The following is a 20,369-nucleotide window of genomic DNA, read 5'->3' on the forward strand; positions in this document are numbered from 1 at the left end:
TTGTCTGAGCATAAGGACAGGATGGGATGAAAGTGCTTGAGGGAAGGGGGCTTGCTCGTCTCGTAGTTCCTGACTTGCTTCAAGATATAGGACTCTGTTGCTGGGTAGGTGTGAATGAACAATGGGAAATAGTTTTGCTCAGTTTAACTTGTACTGCCAAAGCTTTCCCTTGGTCTTGGCTGTAGCAGTTGTTCTCAGCCTGTCCTGCAGCATTGGGACAGGCTCACCCTTCATGTGGATTAATTTGGTAAGGAAGCATTTCCCCACCACAGTCCAGATTTACACCTGTTTTACACATCCTAGGTTAGCATTCATTCTGGATATGTTTTGTTTGTATTTCTTCTTCTTTATTATTTAGGAAAAATAATAGCTTTGATAACTTTGGAAAATCCTTCTTCTTCTTCTTCTTCTTCTTCTTCTTCTTCTTCTTCTTCTTCTTCTTCTTCCTCCTCCTCCTCCTCCTCCTCCTTCTCCTCCTCCTCCTCCTTCTCCTCCTCCTTCTTCTTTTGTAAGCCAGGCACGGTGGCACATGAGGCAGGAGCAAGAGGATTCTTGAAGTTTGAGACCATTATGGTAAAGACAGTGAGTTTTAGGACAATCAGGCTGCATATGGAAGGCTGAATATGGGAGAGATGGTCTTCCTTAGGGAAGTACACACAATACCGAACAGTCAGTCAGCTTTAGAATTGTGTTGCACACAAATTCATACACAGGCTGAGTAGTTTGTACTTACATACCATTAGTGAAAAAAAGAGCCTTTGAATCTGAAAAATAACCAAGGGGTATATGGAATAGTTTGGAGGGAGAAAAGGGAGGGGGAAATAATGTCATTACATTATAATCTCCAAAAAGGAACTTTGGGGGTTGGTGAGCCTTGTCTTTAACAGATGAGCCATCTCTCCAGCCAAGAAATTTTTTCAGCTAAAAAAAAAAACAAACTGGAAGATAATAACCTTGCTATTTTATAGCTTCATAGTTCCATCAGTATAATAACGCAAAAAAAATGGCTAAGATACTTTCCAAAGTAAAACGTCTTTTGCATTATCCCTTTGGCTCTCAGAAGAGCCCCAGTTTGAAGTACAGACGACACAGATACCTTAGACTCGGGAAGAATCTGACCTCCCTGCCCTGAGAAGTTTTTGTGAAACTCTCATCACCTCCCACATTGCACTGTGTATGTCGTGTGATGCCGGCGCATCTTCTGTGGGGGTTTAATGGTCCCCTGACTCAGGGGAGTCAGTGTCTGTGTGCGCCGTGAGTGGAGAAGATGGAGCTCGGCACTCCTGACTGTGGCCTACCCTTCCCTTCCGCAGACAGTCTAGGGAGTGTAGTTCCAACAGTCTAGCTCCTTCCCTGCTGACCTGCTGCTCTTTCGGTTCTTTGAAGGACTGAGGATCTCGATGACATCATCAGGGTGGCTCCTTCGCTCCAGAAAACTGACAAGGGGTGAGGTCCCAAAGCTCTCAAACTTGTGTTCCCCCTCGTGTTTGCGATCTAAAAGCTAACCACTGCCCCTGTAATCCCTAACTATGAACCAATCCCCATGCTGCTTGTTGTATATAATTAAGAAGAAAAATACCTCCCATTGTCTCTCTGTAAGTATCTGTGCATGGTGGGCATGCTGACATTTATAAATGCTCATCTTGATCATTCATTTTTGTCTTCTCTTCCTAGAGACCTCAGGTCTCAGTCAGATCTCCAGTCCCATATTTGTGTTGCTAGCCCAGGTATCCACTTACTTTTGCCCTTAGTGCCTCCATTCCAAATATCCTTGGACCATGATCAACTTTCTTGACAGATACACTGTTTTCTCTTTGTATACTTCCATCCCCGCAGGCTTGACTTTCCACAGTCATTCTCAGTTCGTCCATCCCTTCACACTCTGTGAAGTATAGGTTTGTATAACCTAAACGTCTACACTGTCTCTTGTACATACATGGATACAGCTCAGGCCTTCACTGTGTCCAGGATAAGAGGCTAGCATGGCTATTCAAATTCTTTTAAACTCCTCTAGCTTCTCTTCCTTCTGCCCCATTACTGGCCCTGAATGCCAGATATTTCTCTGTACATATCTGCCATGACTCTCCACTGCCCATTGAGTCATGGCATATAGCTACGTTTGCTAAACTGGATTGAGAAGAATTTAGTTTCAGAATCACTTTTGACTTCACCCACGTATTTAGCCCAATTTGATACCAGCTTAGACCCCTGACTTTCTAGTTCCCGGACACACTTGTTTCTGCCATCCCCTCCCCGTGGTCACCTCTATCAGTCTCAATGCCACCATGTCTATCTAGTTAAAGCCTACCATTTTTCAGGGTTCAGGTCGCAAATTAGCTGCCCTGTGAAGTCTTCCTTGTGTGACCCAGTGGAGCATGACTCTTGTCTGTCTCAGGGATTATAGAACTGGTATTTCTGGTGCACAGAGCCTGTTTGCTTTGGACCTTTGCTATCTGCACAAGTGTGTAGTCTTCTCTTAATCTGTCACCCCTCTCGCCTTCGTCTTCAGGGACATTACTTTGTCACCAAAGATCATTTCCATGATAACACGCAGCCTTGTCCAGAGGTGGACTAAATGAAAACCCCAGATGCAAATATCTCATTGCTTTAATCCTTAATGCAAAAATATGAAAACCCTGGATGCAAATATCTCATTGCTTTAGTCCCTAATGCAAGAAGTTTTTCCCCATTTAATGTAATTAAGCAATGACAAGGATTTACTGGAGTGTATCTCACTAAAAATCAAACCTGTCAACCACCCCCACCCATCGCAAAGGCTGGATGTGCTGGCACACACCTGGGCAGCCTGGGCTACAAAGTGAGACCCTCTGGCAACAGCCACCGTTACCTGACCAGAGGGGACAGTGACTCTTGGTTCTCTGTGCAGCTGATAGGACCTCTGTGTTAGATCTTGGTTCTCTGTGCAGCTGATAGGACCTCTGTGTTAGATCTTGGTTCTCTGTGCAGCTGATAGGACCTCTGTATTAGATGGAGACTATACAAAGTGTCATGTTTGATGTTCAAGTCTCATCCTTCTCTCATTTAAGCGCCTACATTTCTAATATTATTAATTCACTTCAAAGTAAACTCTTCAGGACTGGGGCCTTAAACATGGCAGGAAAGTAATCTGTCTCAGATTGTCTCAGATTGCCTCAGCTTTTTTTCCATTTTTTTAAAATTTGAAATCAAGATCTCTTTAGGTTTCCCAGCTGCGCCTTGTGCTCTCTCTGTGGCCCAAGCAAGTCTTGAACTTGTGATCCTTTTGCCTCACCTTTCTGAGTATCTAGGGTTACAGGTCTGACCAAGCCACACCCAGGTTAATATTTTGTTCTTGTTAACAATGGGACAAGTTTTCAGCTGGAGACTGAGGGCAGGACAGGTGAGTGACCCTGAGGAGCAGTGCCAGTGTGGCCTAAGTCACGTCACACAGTGGGAGCAGCAGTCACTGGGCTCCCCTGTCCCTGACCCCAGCCACAGGCACAAATCTCGCAGAGACATACATTAACCACAGAGAGAGAGCGCAGACTTCACAGGGTCCAGGGAAATCTCTCTAAAGGGAGCAGAAAGAGCGCCATTTTCCCAGCTGCTCTTTGTGGACCAGAGAGCTTTGCTATCTGATGAAGGGCATTTAATTTGTGGCAAAGACAATGGCGAAACTTAATATCTAAAGCTTTTTATCAATTTACCGTCATTTTGAAAGCTTCGGTTCTTCATCCAGAATGCTGTCTCCACGGTGTTTAATTTACCACCGAGTGTCTTCTCATGATTTATGCTAATTTGTTTGTGATACACACCAGAGACCTTGAATCCTGAAAAATCTTATCATTGTGGCTCACGCCAGCCACAAGGGTCTGGGGCTAAAATGTACAGGATTCTGTTGCTCTTTCCCTTGGGATGGAAACAAATTTTCAGCTAGTCTTTGCTTATCAGGTAGCATTTCAAGAAAGACACAATAACAGAACACCGTGTTTGGGCGCTAGGCAGTTTGTTTCCCATGAGGGTAAAATATTACTCCTTTCTGTCAGGGCCAATAGCTGTTTTCCAAACCTTTCAGTATCTGTTCTCAGCTTTCAGTCTTATCATTAAATGGGCAAAGTCACTTTCAGTGAATCACCTACATATTGGTGATGGATTGAGCATGGCGAAGAAGGGCTTGCAGAGGACTGTCCTGGACAGTTCTGGCAATAGTGAGTTACTTAACATTACACAGAACAGGCCCATCCACTCTTGTCTTGCTGAAGCTGAGACAGTATCTTCCTGTCTACAAATTTAATTGAAATATAATTGTAAATATAACGAGCATGAAAAATAATGACAAAGTCCTATTTATTATAATGGCTAAGATTAGGTGAGAATCTTTTTAAAGATGAACATGATTAGTATTATTACTTTTCCTATGGGGAAATTGTCTCAACATGAGCTGAAGCAATTCATCAGGGTCACCGATGAAGCATGATATCCTTTAGATGGCAGTGTAGCTGTCTCTGGCACAGAAGCTTGAAGGGATAAATCCTGGTCTCCTGGTCTACACCAGAGAGGACTCAAGCAGAAAAAAGGATCTTGAGAAAGCTGGGGACATGTGTGACTTTATAGCAGCCAGAAGAGAGAACAAAAATGCGGGCATAAACACATTAAATGAGGAAGGCAAGAGGAGTGGGGATGAGTGTCGATGGAAGAAGGAAAGAAAATGAGTGGAGAACGCACACAGGAGGAAGGGATAACGAACACTCCTGGGAAGCCTTGTAGACCAGCTCCCTGCTGGGGGAGGAGCGCTGAGCCCATGGTTTAAGGGAACTTCTTCAATGCAGAACCTTAGCTTGAAGAGTTTACCCTGGGAAAAGACTGCCAGAAAGGGACTTTTCAGTTCTCAAAGATGGAAACATTCTTGCGAGTTTAGTTGGCCTAGAATGAACTTGTAGTAGAGTTCAGGAAGTAAGGCAGTGTCTTTTGAGCAGCGACTTTCTGCGCAGCTACATTGTGTGAGAACAGAATCTATAGTTGGAAACAAGTATTAAACATCTACCTAAAGGTAATTATTAAAGACTGAAGGATGCATTGTAAAATGCAGTCCTGAATTCTAAGCGGTGCACCTGGGAAGGGACGTTAACATGCAACAAAAGCAGAATTGCTATTGCTAGAATACATAATGCCATGAAGTCCCCTAAAGTAGATACAAAACCCCTACATGCTGTAAGAATTCCACACATAGAGGAGACTCTAGCTAGTGAGCCAGGAAAGGCCTCTTTGGCAGCTTGGCATTTGGGGGACACCTTGAAGGATAAATAGAGCTTTACAGATAATTAACATGGGGGCTCGTGTTCCGTTTCTGAGTACTCAGAGTTAGTTTAAGGCTAATCTGCCCTTTGACTCTAAGAGGGGTTTGTTGTTGTTGTTGTTGTTTTGTTTTTAAACTAATATTAGATTATATTTTCTCTTCCCAAAGTGAAGAATTGGACAATCTCATCAGAATGAACAAAAGCTTGAACAGGTGAGATTTAAAAAGGTGCATTTTCATGTTATTGTTGAACTGAACATTGTGATTTCTTTGATCATCCTTCCAAAATTAAAAACAATGCTCTGTTTTAGAGTAGGATCAACATATCTGAGTAGTCAGTAATGCCTCACAAATCTTGGATTAAGAGTTTGGAGAAATAATCAAACAGTTATTAAATCACTAATATTTATGTATCTTTGATTGTCATGTTCCATGAAATTTAAAATAACTGTATGTTTATACATATACCAAAGTTTCTGATATTTTTAACACATTTATATGCATACAGTTTCACTTGATTGCTGAATATTTTGAGTTGAACCACTAATATCTCTGTTACAATTATCCCCAAGTTTTGATTCACTTGTAATCGTAAAATAAAATTTTCTCAGAGAGACAAATTAATGATGGAGGCAGAAAGGATTAGCAGATACCGAAAGGAAGAAAGCAATAAAAAAATGTCCACTGATTTCATTGATTTAAAGCTATGAAATATGGTTTTCACAAGCTGTTTTGAAAATAGTGATCTGTGGGCTGAATGCCAACAAGTCACCTAGCTTTGCTGCTCTTTGGTTTTCTCATCTTCCCAGACAGGAGATGTTAGATCAGGAGCTGTAAATGCAGGTGTGAATGAGTGGGTGTGACTGACCTCATGAGGTACAGGCAGTGGAGGAACCAGGGCAAGAGGAAGAGAAAATAGCATCTCGGCACCAATTGTGGAAGCTGCATGGGAACTGGGTGCTGCAGGGCTGAAAGGGATACTCTGAAACGTCATGTCTTACATCATGGATAGCTCTATAAATACTGGTTTATGTTAAAATGAAATATGTACATCAGTAATTAAAGAAAAAGATGCCAGAGGCCATGAATCTGAGAAAGCAGTGTACATTGGAGGGGTGGCAGAAAGGAAAGGGAGAATAATGTAATTATATTTTAATTTCAAAAATAAAAAGAAAGACAACAGGGGATGGAGAATGGCTCAGAGGTTAAGAGTACTTGATGTTCTTTCAAAGGACCTGGGTTTGGTTCCCAGCACCCACACAGTGGCTCACAGCTCTCTGCTCTAGTTCCGGGGGATCTGATGCCCTCTTCTGACCTCTGCAGAAACCAAGGATAGAACATCATGCACAGACAGGCTGGAAGAGCATCCACACACATACTTTTTTTTTCAGAAAAGAATAAAAGATAAATAAAAAGGAAACATTTCATGGACATGAACAACATTTCTATAGGTTTATCATGGTCTGCATAACCCTAATTTATCTCTTTGGTTTCACTGTCATTTAAATTGGGAGTTTGGGAAAACACCTGTGTAGAATAAAGCAATTTCCAGGACCATAGCTCATCTTTCCCTGCCAGCTTCTATTTTACATGTCAACTGGTATAAGCTTTTTATAGCTAAGCATCTGCCATTATTACTGATGAGATTTTTAATCAATATATTTAAAGAAATCAAGGTCTTGACGGCCTCTTCCGAGCAAACCTGAAGGCACAGCAGATAGACAAAAGGTAAGTGTGTCTCGCTGCTCTACAAGTCCCGGGTCTCAGACTGTTTGCCTTGCTCCTTCAGATGGTGGAGGTGGTGGGAAGGGAGCTGCATCCTCTGGCAGACAAACACACCAGCAGATGGGCTAGCTCTCCCGGCATTGTACGTTTAGTTCAGACATAATTGCCCGGAAGGGTCTCTGCTCCTCCATTCAATGAGAGTAAAGGAGCAATTCATAGAAAATGTTTATTATATCTGACCTTTCAAGATACCACACAATTTCAGTTCAACATGCAGCTTTTATTGCAATTCTTTTTGTTTCCAGAGCTCAGAGTCTTGAAAGTCTCATCTATATGAACACCCAGACGGAGAGAGATGCCAAAGGGTAAGAGTCTGTCAAGGCAGCCACTTTAGGTGACCCTTTGATTGCCTTGTGTTCTCCTGCCAGGGTCAGGCGGTCTGCTGGCACAGACTCTGGGTAAGGGTCAGCGAAAGCTGGGTGCCACAATAGAGGCTCTGCCATCATTGTGAATCTTAGTGACCTTGTCAGGTCTCTTAATTTCCTCATCTCATAAGGAGAAGAGTGTGGCCTAAGTGATCGCCACACGCCCTTTCATATTAAAAATTAAGGAAACCCAACTGGTTACTATAAGCAGCTTATGGACTGAATATATTGACCACATGCACTTTGGTTCTGGGAATGGAGCTACTCAAAACTGAAGTCCTTAAAATGTAGAAGGCACTTCTTAGATGGAATCTTAGTCACACTTCTTATGTTTAGTTTTTTTCGTAAGTATTTGTAAATATCTTGATGTTGAAAGACAATGAAAAATTTTGAAGCAGGTTAATTGGTGATTAAAAACTGGACTAGTAGTTTTTGAGAGGTGCATTTGCAATTTTAAACTGACAGTGACAAACTAGAAATTTGGCTTTTCATTACTGATATCGTTTTTCACATTGAAAGAAATACAGTTTCTGACAGTCTAATTAAGTAACATTTTCTGAGCTGTCAGGAATGGCAAAGGTTAAGGATTTCTGAGATTTCTCGCGCTCCTTGCCAGAATGGCCATTTAGTGTTTGGTTAGACATTAAATTTGCTTTTATAAGATGACAGTGATTTCTGTTGTCACATTTATTGTTCAAAGCTATTGACCTGTGTCAGCGTGAGCATGGAATGATACCCTAGTCTTCCAAGTCAGTCCTCTCAAATGCCCTCTCAGCTTTCTGACCCGGAGCACACAGCAAAGTGTCTGTGACGGGCGGCGCTCTTAACAACAGTCACAGTGGCGTGCTGGTGTACTATAGGTGACCTCATGTGCCCATAATTTCGTCACAATGAAGTCAGCCAGAGATGAAAATGTTGAATGTCAATGTGCGGCGCTTGGTTGTGTAGTGCTAGGTGATTGCTTAGCCTTCAGTTCTTTCTTGTTCTAGGAGAAGGTCTTGTCATGGAGCCTCAGTCAGCCTCAAACACACAATCCTCCTGCCTCAGCATTCCAGGTGCTTGGATTATAGTAATGGACAACCAGTAGCCTGTTATAATTATTAGATTTTTGTATACGAAAGTTCATTCTATGTGATAAGTTTGCCTAAGGTACTAAAGTCAGTGATGTTGACCCATCAGGACACCCTGGAAACTTTTATGGGGAATAATTTCTTTAAATCCTCAAAATATTTACATTTAAAATGTTGATCAATTATTGATTTTTACCTAGCAGGAATGAATTTTTGTGCTTAAAGAGGATAAAACTCTCCAAGCATATATTAAACTTAACCTCCCTCTAATCTATGCCTAATCTAAAGAAAAGACTGCGGTTGGGAAATAAGGTTAACTTTTAAACTGATTAAGTTGTACTGAGTATTGGTTGATATCTTGATATTGAGGTGTCTCTCGGACATTTTATACTGCTTGAATTATGCATTTCTAAGACTCTCCAGAGCATTAGGCCCTGTTGCATCTCATTCCTGCTGTGAGGAATCTTCAGCTGTCCTAAGAGACGCTGAACATGCCACTGAGTTTTTCTCACATACTTTCTTTCCCCAACTCCAAAACTCTAAAGGAATCAAGCTTTTGGAAGTCTTAAGAAAATCCATCAAAGGACGGACAAAGAGAAGGGGTATGTAAAACACATCCATTGGCAGGGGTATTTCCTTCAGTTAGCCTTTTAAATCTTGTCAGCCTGGGCGTGTTACACTATATTGTCTGCTACAGAAGAACTCTTTAGATTTATCAGAAATAGTGGGTTAAAGGAGTACAACTCCTGCCATGTCTAAAAGGCGGCCATTCAAATTCTCTACCGAATCTCTCACTCTGTATTTTCTTAAATGATAAAAACACTTATCAATTTTTAATGTGAATCAAGAAATGTAAAGGAAAAAATTGCAAAATGAGAAACATGATGAAGGTTGGTTTAACTCAAGTACCACTGTAAAAATCAATTAAGATAGGAAGCTAGAAAATGGGGTAGGGAAATAGATGGCTCAGTTGGTAAAATACCTGCCATGCAAACACATGGACATAAGTTCAGATCCCCAACACTGGTAAGTGGGGGGCATCAGAAGCCCTAGGACTTAAGGAATAGGAGACAGGGGGATGCCTGGACCTTGCTGAGTAACCACTATAACTGAATCTGTGACCTCCAGGTTCAACAAGAGATGTAAGGTAGAAAGTAATAGAGTAGGAAATTTAATGCTGACCTCTGGGATTCACAAGCACATAATCATACTCTTGTACACATATGTTCACATGCACACATGGCATGTACATGAATTCATACACACATGCACACACCACATAGATGAACCCTCAAAGGTAAGCCAAGGGTAATTAAAGCAAAGGCCTTTCTGGTCAGTTGTTTCTAGAAACATCAGACACCACATTCAGGCACATTCTCATTTACACAGTTAGGGTTATTATTGATGAGATGAAACAGCATGGCCCAAGCAATTTGGGGAGAAGAGGGTTCATTTAGCTGACATTTCCACAGGACCACTCATCATTGAAAGAAGTCAAAACAGGAACTCAAGCAGGGCAGGAACCTTGAAGCAGGAACTGATGCAGAGTCCATGGGGGGTGCTGCTTGCCGGCTTGCTCCCCATGATTTGCTCAGCCTGCTTTCTTACAGAAAGTAGGACCTCCAACCCAGGGATGGCACCACCCACCATGGATAGGACCCTCCCCCATCAATCACTAAGAAAATTCTCATTAGGCCTGTATACAATCCCATCTTATAGAGGCATTTTTCCCATTGAGGTTCCCTCCTCTCAGGTGACTTTAGATTGTGTCAAGTTGACACAAAACTAGCCAGCACAATGGTTTTCAGAGAATATTGCAAATATTGCAGGCAATTTGACGTAAGTTGTTTTAATTGAAAATTCATATAATATATTCTGATCACGGTTTCCTCTCCCCCACTTTCTCCAGATTCTCTCCACCTCCTTAATAAATTCAACAGCTTTTTCCTTCCTTCCTTCCTTCCTTCCTTTTTTCTTTAGAAAAACAGAACAAAACATACAAATAAAAAACAATGAATCAGAAAAAACCCAACAATGAAAAAGCACAGGAAACCACAAACACACACACATACACATGCACACACACACCTATAAAAATCACAAAATCAAAAATCATAACATACAAAAGACTAGTAAGATAAAAACTTTTAGAGAGTTTTAAAAGTTCTTGCCTTTAAAACTCCCTTTCAGAGTTCAATTAATGTTATCAACATGATGAATAGCTAAAGGGGAGCTAGAAATCTGAGGGTAAAGACCCGAGGAGTAAGAAATCTACTCACAACAGGAATCACCTGTCTATGTTTATTCTTCTCTCCCCGGTCCGTCATTTCTCATTCTTCTTTCTTGTTCTCCCTCGTTCTACACTGGTCTTAGTTCTACATTGTCCTTCCTTATCCTACCCATTACAAATGTTTTCAGTCAAATATACCCTTAAAACCCAGCAATTCCCCAGCCCTAGCAGGTTCCAGGATCAGATTTCTTTGGCCCCATAGAAAATCAGATAAAAGTTTTCACATACACACACAGATTCATGGGAGTGGCCAGTACACATCCAGTGAACTCCTTGATGGAGAAAGTTAGTTAAGAAGGGAAGAATCCTCAGGGGATTCTTTGTGTGGAGGTTAGTGCACTACATTAGTAGGTGATTAGTAAAGGACTAAAAGGTTTATTTTCAGTAAAATTATGAATAGGGCATAGATTGTTTAAATCAGCACGCCACTACTTTTTCCTAGCAAGCATAGAGGTTACCAGGTAACCAGGCAACCTACGTAAACAGTTAGGGGGAAGCTGATGGCTCTTGATCAGATAGCACATACACCAGACACTGCAGTTCCTATGTGCCTAGGTCTGGAGTTCTGCTTTAAGTGAAGAAGAGACCCAGGCTTCTAAATTGTCAGTTTCAGGCTATGCTGTTATCAACTGTTCTGATCGTGGGTGATGTGGGGTAGAACCAGAGCAGCCGCTTTGGGCAGGTAGTGATTCTACATCCTTGGAGATCTGTGAATATTTTAGATATGTTCTATGTCTGGACCCTAAGTATTGACTAATACCTGCTGACAGAGATAATTGCAGGAAAGCAGATCTCTGCTCTTACCTAGGAGAGAGAAACACGACCTGGCAGTGGGAAACTGTTTTCACTGAACAGTTCTAAACTGTGAGAATTCATCCCCAAATATGTAACAGAAAGGGAGGTAGCTATAGTGAAAAATCTACAGGAAAGGACAGCCACTTATTCACAAAGAGAGCCTTGCTTTTTTGTTTAGCCTTTACCAGATCCCTTCGGCTGAGTAATTGCTGTATAATATTGCAGCTTGTAGCAAAAAAATAATGTCAAATATAAAACAAACAAATTCTAAAACACCATTGAGTTCATTTTGCATTGGCCATCTACTGCTAGGCAAGGAACCTTCTTAAGTGAGGTTTATATACTCGATTGGAGAGAACCTTTCCTTTGCAATCGGTTGTCAACTAAGGAAAGTTTCTTGGATAGAGATGGGAGAGAGATGACCACTTCTGGGCTCCCATCTGGCTTGACCCTGTGCAGGCTCTGTGCACTCGATCCTAGTCTGCACTCGGCCATAGTCTGTGTGTCAGTGCTCCTGTGTGGAAGACACTGTTTCCTTGGTGTTGACGTAAGTTCTGATGACTTTTTCTCCCCAATAAAGCCAAGGCCTCGGACCAGTTCCCAGAATGAGTGTCACAGCAGACAAAGGCAGCAGACGGTGAGAACTGCCTGGTGTCTCTGTGTCTCAGGCTCTGCTCGGCTTACCTGGCGACCTTCTCAGTGGTGCGCAGGGAATCTCAGCTTTGAATATGTCTCCTCTCTTTTGTGTCCTCCTTCTGCAGCCCTGTTATCCACTTTAAAGAATGTATTGTTATTACATCGAAATTTACATTTACACTTAGCATGATGAAATCTTGGAGATTTATTTAGCTCTATTATTTGATAAATTTTATACTAAAATACATTTGATATCAGGATAATAATTTTCTCCAAAAGCTTGAATTCATCACTAAAGATATAGAAAGGGTGATTTATTTCTAATTCTATGGAAATGCCACAAAACTAATCCAAACATTCTTTTCATAAGAGGTAGAGAGCTTGATAATGTTATGAAGCCCAAAGGACATGAAAGCACCTCTGGGTAAGTCTCACTAATGTCTCCAATTCTGATTTCTACCTGATAATCCGAAGGCAAATGATTTGACATTTTAGCTTCATGACCATAATTTAAAGTATGGAATTAGTCAAGAAGGATAGGAGAGGTGGTCATTCATCTTTGTCTTCTGTGAATATATTTATTTTAAAATAATTGTCTCAATATTTAATACTGAGTTACTTTTCTCTTTGATTTGGGGCATTGATTTCTTTTTAAGGGTTGATGAGAGAGTAGAATTCTTTATCTAAAGAATGCAGTCTTCATATAGTTTCCAAAGTACATTTCCAGAAAGACACAGACAGCCAAGCCTGTTGTATGAGGCTGCTTGTTTATTCCAGGCTGCTCAGCCCCGAAATAACCACACAGAAACTGTATTAATTAAATCAAACTGCTTGACCCATTAGCTCTAGCTTCTTATTGGCTTCCTCTTACATCTTAATTTAACCCATTTCTATTAATCTGTGTATCATCACATGACTGTGGTTTTCTGGCAAGGTTCTGTCCTGGTGGGGCTATGTGACTTCTCCCTGACTCCACCTTCTTTTCCCCAGCTTTCAGTTTAGTTACCTCCCCCCTACCAGGCTAGCTCTACTCTACCCTATCACAGGCCAAGGCAGCTTCTTTATTCATTAACTAATAAAAGCAACATATATACAGAAGGGCTCCCCACACCACAAGCCAGCTTGACTAAGATTCCTACAGTCACCTCTTCTGGTGGTTTCAGCTGCAGCCCAGGGCGAGGCTGGGCTGGTACCTTAATGGGAGGAAGGACTCACTGCTGCATCACCTGGCCAGAATTATGATGCCTTTGGTATCCACTCCCCATTTCTACCACCCCCCATTGTCCACTTCTTGAGAGTTTATACTTCTCTTGATTTTTGATGGGCCAGCATGTAGATCCAGTAAGAAGTGGGTCATTATGTTTCCTACTATGTAATGATATTTTATATTTCTAAATCTGGCTCTCTGTTTCCTAAAATAACTTAACTTTGAAGCAAAAGATATTTAAAAGGTTTCAACATGGGCATTATATGGGTTTATATGAGGGCATGTTTTCTTAGTATTTTCAATTTTGTTAAATCACTATGTTGCTATCATTATTTTATTATTATTAAAGAAACAAACAAGAAAGATTGTATCAATTAGTAATTTGTCTTCAGTCTGATTCCAGTAACTAACTTCATCCAACTTACCTTGCTTAACCATAGCCTGTTAGACACGATCTAACTAGACGGATCTGCAGACAATGCTGACTTTGTTCAGGCCCAAGTGGTGCGTGTCCCTGTGTTCTGAGAACCGAACCGAACAGACAGTACATGTGTATGCACATTGTTAGCAAATGCACACCTTGAAATGGCCTTCATCGTGAGGTGTGAGACAATTGCCGTTTTCATTTAGAACTTTAAATGTCCACACTGGTGCAGAGAACCTTACATTTATCACTTCTTAATATCTGAGCTACTGTTCATTTGATTACTGTTTTATTTTAATGACATTCATTGGAACTCATTTCTTTTTCCAAAGGAAACAAGACCTTGATGGACTGATTAAAGTGAATCCTGAAACACATACAAATATTAAGAGGTAATGTGTCTAGAGCATCTCTCGGTCAGGCATTATATGCATTAGAAGGCCAGTGTTCATGTTTGGGACAGTGAATAGAACTTCCAGCCCAAACACCTTTCTTATTTTCTCCAACACAGAAGCTTGAAAGAAGAAATGCACAGGCTCGTTTGCATTGCTTTGCTCGTTGTGCTTTGGTGGCATTTATTACCTGGTGGTTTTGAGAAATTACAAGACAGTTTTGAATAAGCTTCTCAGCTATGACATCTCACTTTGCATGAGTGTATAGGTGCATGGATAAATGGTGTGTGAAGTGTTTGTGTGAGAATTATATCTATAAAAGTGTGTGAGTCTATTAGTAGAGGTCTACATAAGAGCATATGCGTATGTAAGAGTAGAGTATATATACATGCTTCTGTATGTATATGTGTATGTGTGTATACAGGACTGTGTGCATGTGTGTATGTACATTTGAACTGTACTTTGCAACTGAACCTGTTGCCGTGTAGCTGAAAATGGTATATCAAATAATGCCGTAAACTCTTTTCCACTTTGTTAACTCAGTGTATATTATTTGTTCATTCTGAAATGTGTCACCACCGCCCCAGAGGCAAAGGCTCATCTAGCTAATAGCTTTTGCACACAGTGCCAAGCTGCCCAGCTTTTGCCTATGTGGTACGATCAGAGGCACAACTACCCATTGAATTTGGCAAAACAACTAAGTCTTGCATCCTTGCTGAGTAACAAAACAAAACATTGGTGTCTTTGACTCCTTAAGTGGTTCAGGATGATAACTGAGATGTTGATGCAAACAGGGACTCTGAAAGCCCTGGTTCAAGGTCAGCTTCTGACTGTCACTGGCCCTGTTTACTCAATGCCTTAAGTTACTTTTACACCGCCATGCTAAAGACCACGGTCAAGAGCAACTTGGGGAGGAAGGGGTTTATTTTACCTCACAGTTTATATCAGAGCCAATCTCTAGAGGAAGTCTGGGCAGGAGAACGCAGGGCAGGAACCCCGAGGCAGGAACTGGTGCAGAGGCCACAAGGAAGTGATGCTTACTGACTTGCTCCTCACGGCGTGCTCACTATGGCTATTTATACCATCCTGGACCACGCTACCCAGGGGTGGCATCACTTGCCTATGTGGTAGGGGCACCCACATCAAATATCAATAAAATGCACTAAAGTTTTGATCAAAGGCAAATCTTGTAGGGGCATTTTCTCAGTTGAGGTTCCCTCTTCCAAAATGACTCTAGCATGTGAGAAGTTGACATAAAACCAGCCGTCGTACTCACCTACTAAAGAGGAATCATGCTACTCTTGTGTTCAACACATACTAGTTATAAAAAATGAATCAGAAGTTAGTGTTAAAAATATCTAGATTAATTATATTTTATAATGGTTACACAGTCTATATACATTTAGTTCATCTTGACATCTAAAATTATTTTCCTACTTAATATTCATTAAAAAAACTTTGAACTGTGGGCTATCATTCTTTATATTAAAATGGGTATGTGCTAACGTGCATATCTTTCAAATACTTGCTTGCATGTGTGCATTCCTATATAAGCTCATATGTATGCTTACAAGTGGAGATGTGTGCCTGTGTATGTGTGCATGTGACATGTACACGAATGTGTGCGTTACATTTTGTACAAGTGAATTATTGTATATATAAAAATAGTGTTTGAGTGTTCTTTTGTGTACATATATGTGAGTATATGTCTATATCTGTGTACATATGTGTAAGAGTACATATGAAATGTGTCTCTGTATTTGTATGTATGTGCTTTCTATGAACTTTTAAAGATAGTACTTTTAATTGACTTTTTACATCCTCTTATTTTAAATATATTTTGTTACTCTGTCAGTAACAAAGCGTGAGAACCTGTATCCAATTCTCAGCATCCTTGAAAAAGTCAGGCATTGCTGCATGGTCCTGCAATCTCAGCCCTAGGAAGGTAGAAGACAGGAGGCTCCCTGGGCATAACTGTCTGGCTAGTCTTACCAAATTAGTGAGCGCTTTATTAAGTAAGAAGCTCTTTTCTTTCTTTTTTTTTTTTTAAAAAAAATAACAATGAAGAATGATACAGGAAAATACAAGAGATCAACCTCTGGCATGTATGCACGCGTGCATATGCACACACACACACACACACACACACACACACACACAGAGAGAGAGAGAGAGAGAGAGAGAGAGAGAGAGAGAGAGAGAGAGGAAGAGAGAGAGTTTCCCTCTTTACTAGAAAGCTTTTACTGTTTTTCCATCTCTGGTGAAATAAAATTCTAACACTTAGAGGTAGCCTTTTACTTTCTCAATAAAGTCCTATCAAATAAACCTTTTGCATTTCAGGTTTATTCCTGCCTTAAGGCATTTATACATGTTGTGCCCATTTTCTGGAATACTGCCCCCATATGGCCTTCCTTTTAAACAGGTCACGTTTGGTGACTGTGATTAAATCACACCCTCACTTGTCCTCAGTATTGCAAACACCAAATACCTTTAAAGTACAGCATGTACAGTTAGCTGATGGTTGTACCATCCACTTAGCTGTTTGTCTGTGTTCTGCTTTTTCCCAGCCCAGAAGTCTGTTTGGATCACATCTACCCCACCACTTTCCAGAGTCCAGATCATTGGTCTTTGCTATTTGTGGATGGCAAGAACGTATAAATACTGATGATACATACACCATGAGGCAATGATTCGCCCAGTTAAACTTCAAATAGTATATCATTATAATAATGAGATTACCACATTAATTAGTTTTTTCTTATTGACTTATGCAACAGGATTTTAAATAGCCCTATACAGTTTTTAGGGCTCATTTAATGTCTAAAGAGACTGAAGTCTACACAATATAATGAAAGCAAACTCCTCAACTGACACTCTCTAAGGAAGGGTTTTTGGCACTTGCTAATCTATTATTTATTTGAACACTAAAATCTTCCACTTGTAACCTGGGATTTTTTTTCTAGGACCATGTGATTCAAATCCCATAGGCTTCATTTAGGTGAAAAACATCAAAGGCTAATCTAGAATACAGCAATTGTTTCTGTGGGGTTAATTGTTTCATTATTGTCATAACGAGAGTCCACATATTTTCTCTGTTGTCTTTAGCCTGAGTATCACATCTTGAGACATCTGGATCAAAACTTGGGTTTACATCTGGTTGCTTCTAAATACTGTATCTTTGATGTTGTGTAAATGAAACCTCAGAGGCATCTTTGTGAGGTCATCGGGTGTGGGGAGAGTGATGAGGCTTGCTTCTGAGGAGGCTCTTCTCCCCATGTGGCCCCCTCTGTAGATCAGAGGCAAGTTTGCTGGTGAGACGTATATAAAAGCACATGCATATGCAATAGGAGAGGCATCGTTACAGGAAGATCAGACACAGGCGTGTAGTTAAGGCCAACAGTCAAGCGCTCAAGTGTTTCCAGCAACTGTGGAGTTCATAGTTTAGCCAATATGGCTTGCATCTTGGGCCATTTCAGAAGTCAATAGACTTTAGCTTTTTTGCCATTTGTTTCTAAAACAATCAGTTGAAATGTGTCATTACCAGAAGTACATACCAGGTGCATTTTAAACAAATTAGTATATTTATCTTAATGCAGTTTTTTAATAGAAAACTTGCTAAAAATATCAACAAAATGTAGATTTTAAAAAGTTTCTTTTACACGTGTTGAAGGTTGCTACCAAGAGAGAATGATTTCTGGAATGTTCGATGGGACAAGTATATGGTCTAATTAAAAAATGTTTTATATACTTGGAAGTGGTTGACAAATATCTGCAAGATTAAAATATTGTCTCACTCCTCGGCTTGGTTTCAATGAGTGTTGATACTGTTTCTGAGACTTAATTAATAGTTTCATTCTACTAGTTGAAAATCTACCATTAACCTCTTCATTTCTTCAATGTTTTAAAGGGGCCAGAGCCTTGACAATCTGATCAAAGTCACCCCAGAAGTAAACAAGAGTAACCACGGGTGAGAGAATTATGTCTTATCTCTCTTCGTTCCTGTATCAGTAGGTAGTAACACTTATGAATAGAAAAGTTGGGGTACGTGGACCCAGAAAGTCAAAAGCTCATTTTTTAGTAGATGGGGTTCTGAGCAAGTCCCACGGACACTGAGCAGCAGCTGGTCAGTCACAGCATGAGGGGCAGGGGCTGATTCTATCATTGGCAGCAGGGAGCAAGAAGGATCAAGCGGAATAATGGTTATAAGATCCCTTTAAAACAAAAGTGCTGTAGACATAAATTATTATCAAAACACCATTTAGTTGTGGCTGCAGGCTCAGTATGCCTGCTTCTTGAGACAGGATAAGTTTTCGGGTAAACCATTGCTTTGTTCCAAAATGAGCTCATGAAAAACAGTCTCCTTCATGTCCTAATGTTAGGGTTTGTTTTGAGAATGAGTGGGAAATGAAGCCAGTATATCACTGATTTGTTTGCAGACTGAAACTTTACTCCTGTAAGCTGAAGATTTAGACCAGTATTGATTTCTACTGAAACTTAATAGTAAAATTTATTTTGAGGACATATAGGTTCATAAGATTCAAGTGAAATAACCAGTTGATTTAATTCCATTTTTATTGAGTGGATTTTTTTTTTGTCTGTTTAAAGTTGCAAAGGTGTTAATCAGTTTTCAAGGGTAAGATTTAATACGCTTCTCCTTCTGGCTTCATGCCCATCAGTGCTTATAAGTAACGGTAATGAAGTCATCGGTGCTTATAAGTAACGGTAATGAAGTCTTCAGTTAAGTTGACCGATCCCGACTGAAGTGACAACTCTGACCCCTCATGTCTGAGACATTAGAGGTTTTGCTCAGGTGATTTCCAGTACAGGGAAGGTACCTTTGATTATTTAGGTTCAAGTTGTTTTTCAATAATTACAGAAAACATTGTTATTGGTTCGCTCCTTTTAGCAGAAGGACAGTGTAGAAGAGGGAAGAGTCCCGTAGGCTAGAACCCACAGACGTGAGGCTAGGTGTCATTTTGGACTAGTCAGGACTGGCCAGTTGGTTTGGACTTTGGCTTTGTTATTAACAAAGACCCGGAGTTGTCTGTTCACTGGATACTTCCAGAACCAATTCCATCACTAAATTTCAACAAAATGGCTGGTGTCAAGGTTTTAGTAAATCTTTTATAATAAAATATCAGTTTTAGTAAATAATTTCAATCATTTTATGTAAGTTAATTAATAAGGTTCTTTCTTCTTTATTTTTAAGGAGTCAAAATCTTGACAATTTCATTAAAGCTGCGCCCACAACCAACAGAGCTGACCAAGGGTAAAAAACTTTTCTCTCTCCTTTGCTCCATTTCACTCTCAAAAATCCGAGAAACACTTTGTGCTGTCCTAGAGACATCCCTCAGAGGGGATGCAAAAATAGAAGCAGGAATGTCACCAACCCGCAGGCTGGTCCAGAGTCTGGTACTACACAGGCTTCCCTGGCTGTGGACTGTGCTGGGAATCAGGAGTTTCTTGGAATGCAGAGGTGAACTCATTCCAATGTAGCATTTGTATTCCATGCTTGGTACTTAAAGTGAATCGGAATTTCCACGGGATAAGGCAGCATCCTAATAGGATTTCTTAATACAAAGCAGCTGAAATAAAGGTTGATTGTGGCAAAAGGTTCTCCCATCTTCTTCTTCTTTTCCGTTTATTTCTTTTTTTCTTTTTGTGTAAAACCCAACCAGCTCTAAAGCTAGGAAGTTAGTGTGTGTGTGTGTGCGTGCATGCACACGCGCGGTGCGCACATATGCATTTGTCTTCTCATGTTTGTGAATCTATGTGTAGGTCTGATTCATGTACTGTGTGTATGTCGAGGTCAAAGGCTGACACAGTGTGTCCTCCCCAGCTACTTTCACCTTCTGTTCCTAAGCCCATAATCTCACTTGAAAGCACAGCTCACGGGTTAGGCTGGTCCAGCTAGAATTTAGCTTCTCTAGGTAGCCAGTGTGCTCTGTGCTCTGGCGAATCTGTTGGTTCTCTTGCTACCCGTCTTCCTGCCTAGCATCTCACATGGGTCCTAGGAGTTCAAATTACAGTCTTTATGCTTGTGTACCAAGTGTTTCCCATTGTGTTCTAGTAAATCTTTATTATAAAACCAGTAAGCAAGAGGAATGTGTCCTGGGTGGCCTTAGTCAGA

The 20,369-nt window shown here is 40.6% G+C and overlaps 1 protein-coding gene across 11 annotated transcripts in view; it reads left to right on the top strand.

Annotated features, from left to right (window-relative positions):
- The window catches only part of Scel (sciellin), a 96,489-nt gene that overhangs the window by 47,067 nt on the left and 29,053 nt on the right, over positions 1 to 20,369 (top strand). For 5 of the 11 annotated variants that reach the window (XM_087912298.1, XM_087912294.1, XM_087912291.1 and 2 more), the window contains 10 exons: positions 1,387 to 1,446; positions 5,444 to 5,488; positions 6,944 to 7,003; positions 7,306 to 7,365; positions 9,041 to 9,097; positions 12,161 to 12,217; positions 12,587 to 12,640; positions 14,180 to 14,239; positions 18,147 to 18,206; positions 19,449 to 19,508. In XM_087912298.1, coding sequence (XP_087768424.1) covers positions 1,387 to 1,446; positions 5,444 to 5,488; positions 6,944 to 7,003; positions 7,306 to 7,365; positions 9,041 to 9,097; positions 12,161 to 12,217; positions 12,587 to 12,640; positions 14,180 to 14,239; positions 18,147 to 18,206; positions 19,449 to 19,508 — 573 coding nt within the window. The remainder of the gene's footprint in view (positions 1 to 1,386; positions 1,447 to 5,443; positions 5,489 to 6,943; positions 7,004 to 7,305; positions 7,366 to 9,040; positions 9,098 to 12,160; positions 12,218 to 12,586; positions 12,641 to 14,179; positions 14,240 to 18,146; positions 18,207 to 19,448; positions 19,509 to 20,369) is intronic. The other 6 variants (XM_087912301.1, XM_087912297.1, XM_087912295.1 and 3 more) reach the window with 5 other exon arrangements.

Source organism: Myodes glareolus, chromosome 12, assembly GCF_982192425.1.
Source record: "Myodes glareolus chromosome 12, mMyoGla1.1, whole genome shotgun sequence".
Classification (NCBI taxonomy): Eukaryota; Metazoa; Chordata; class Mammalia; order Rodentia; family Cricetidae; genus Myodes; species Myodes glareolus.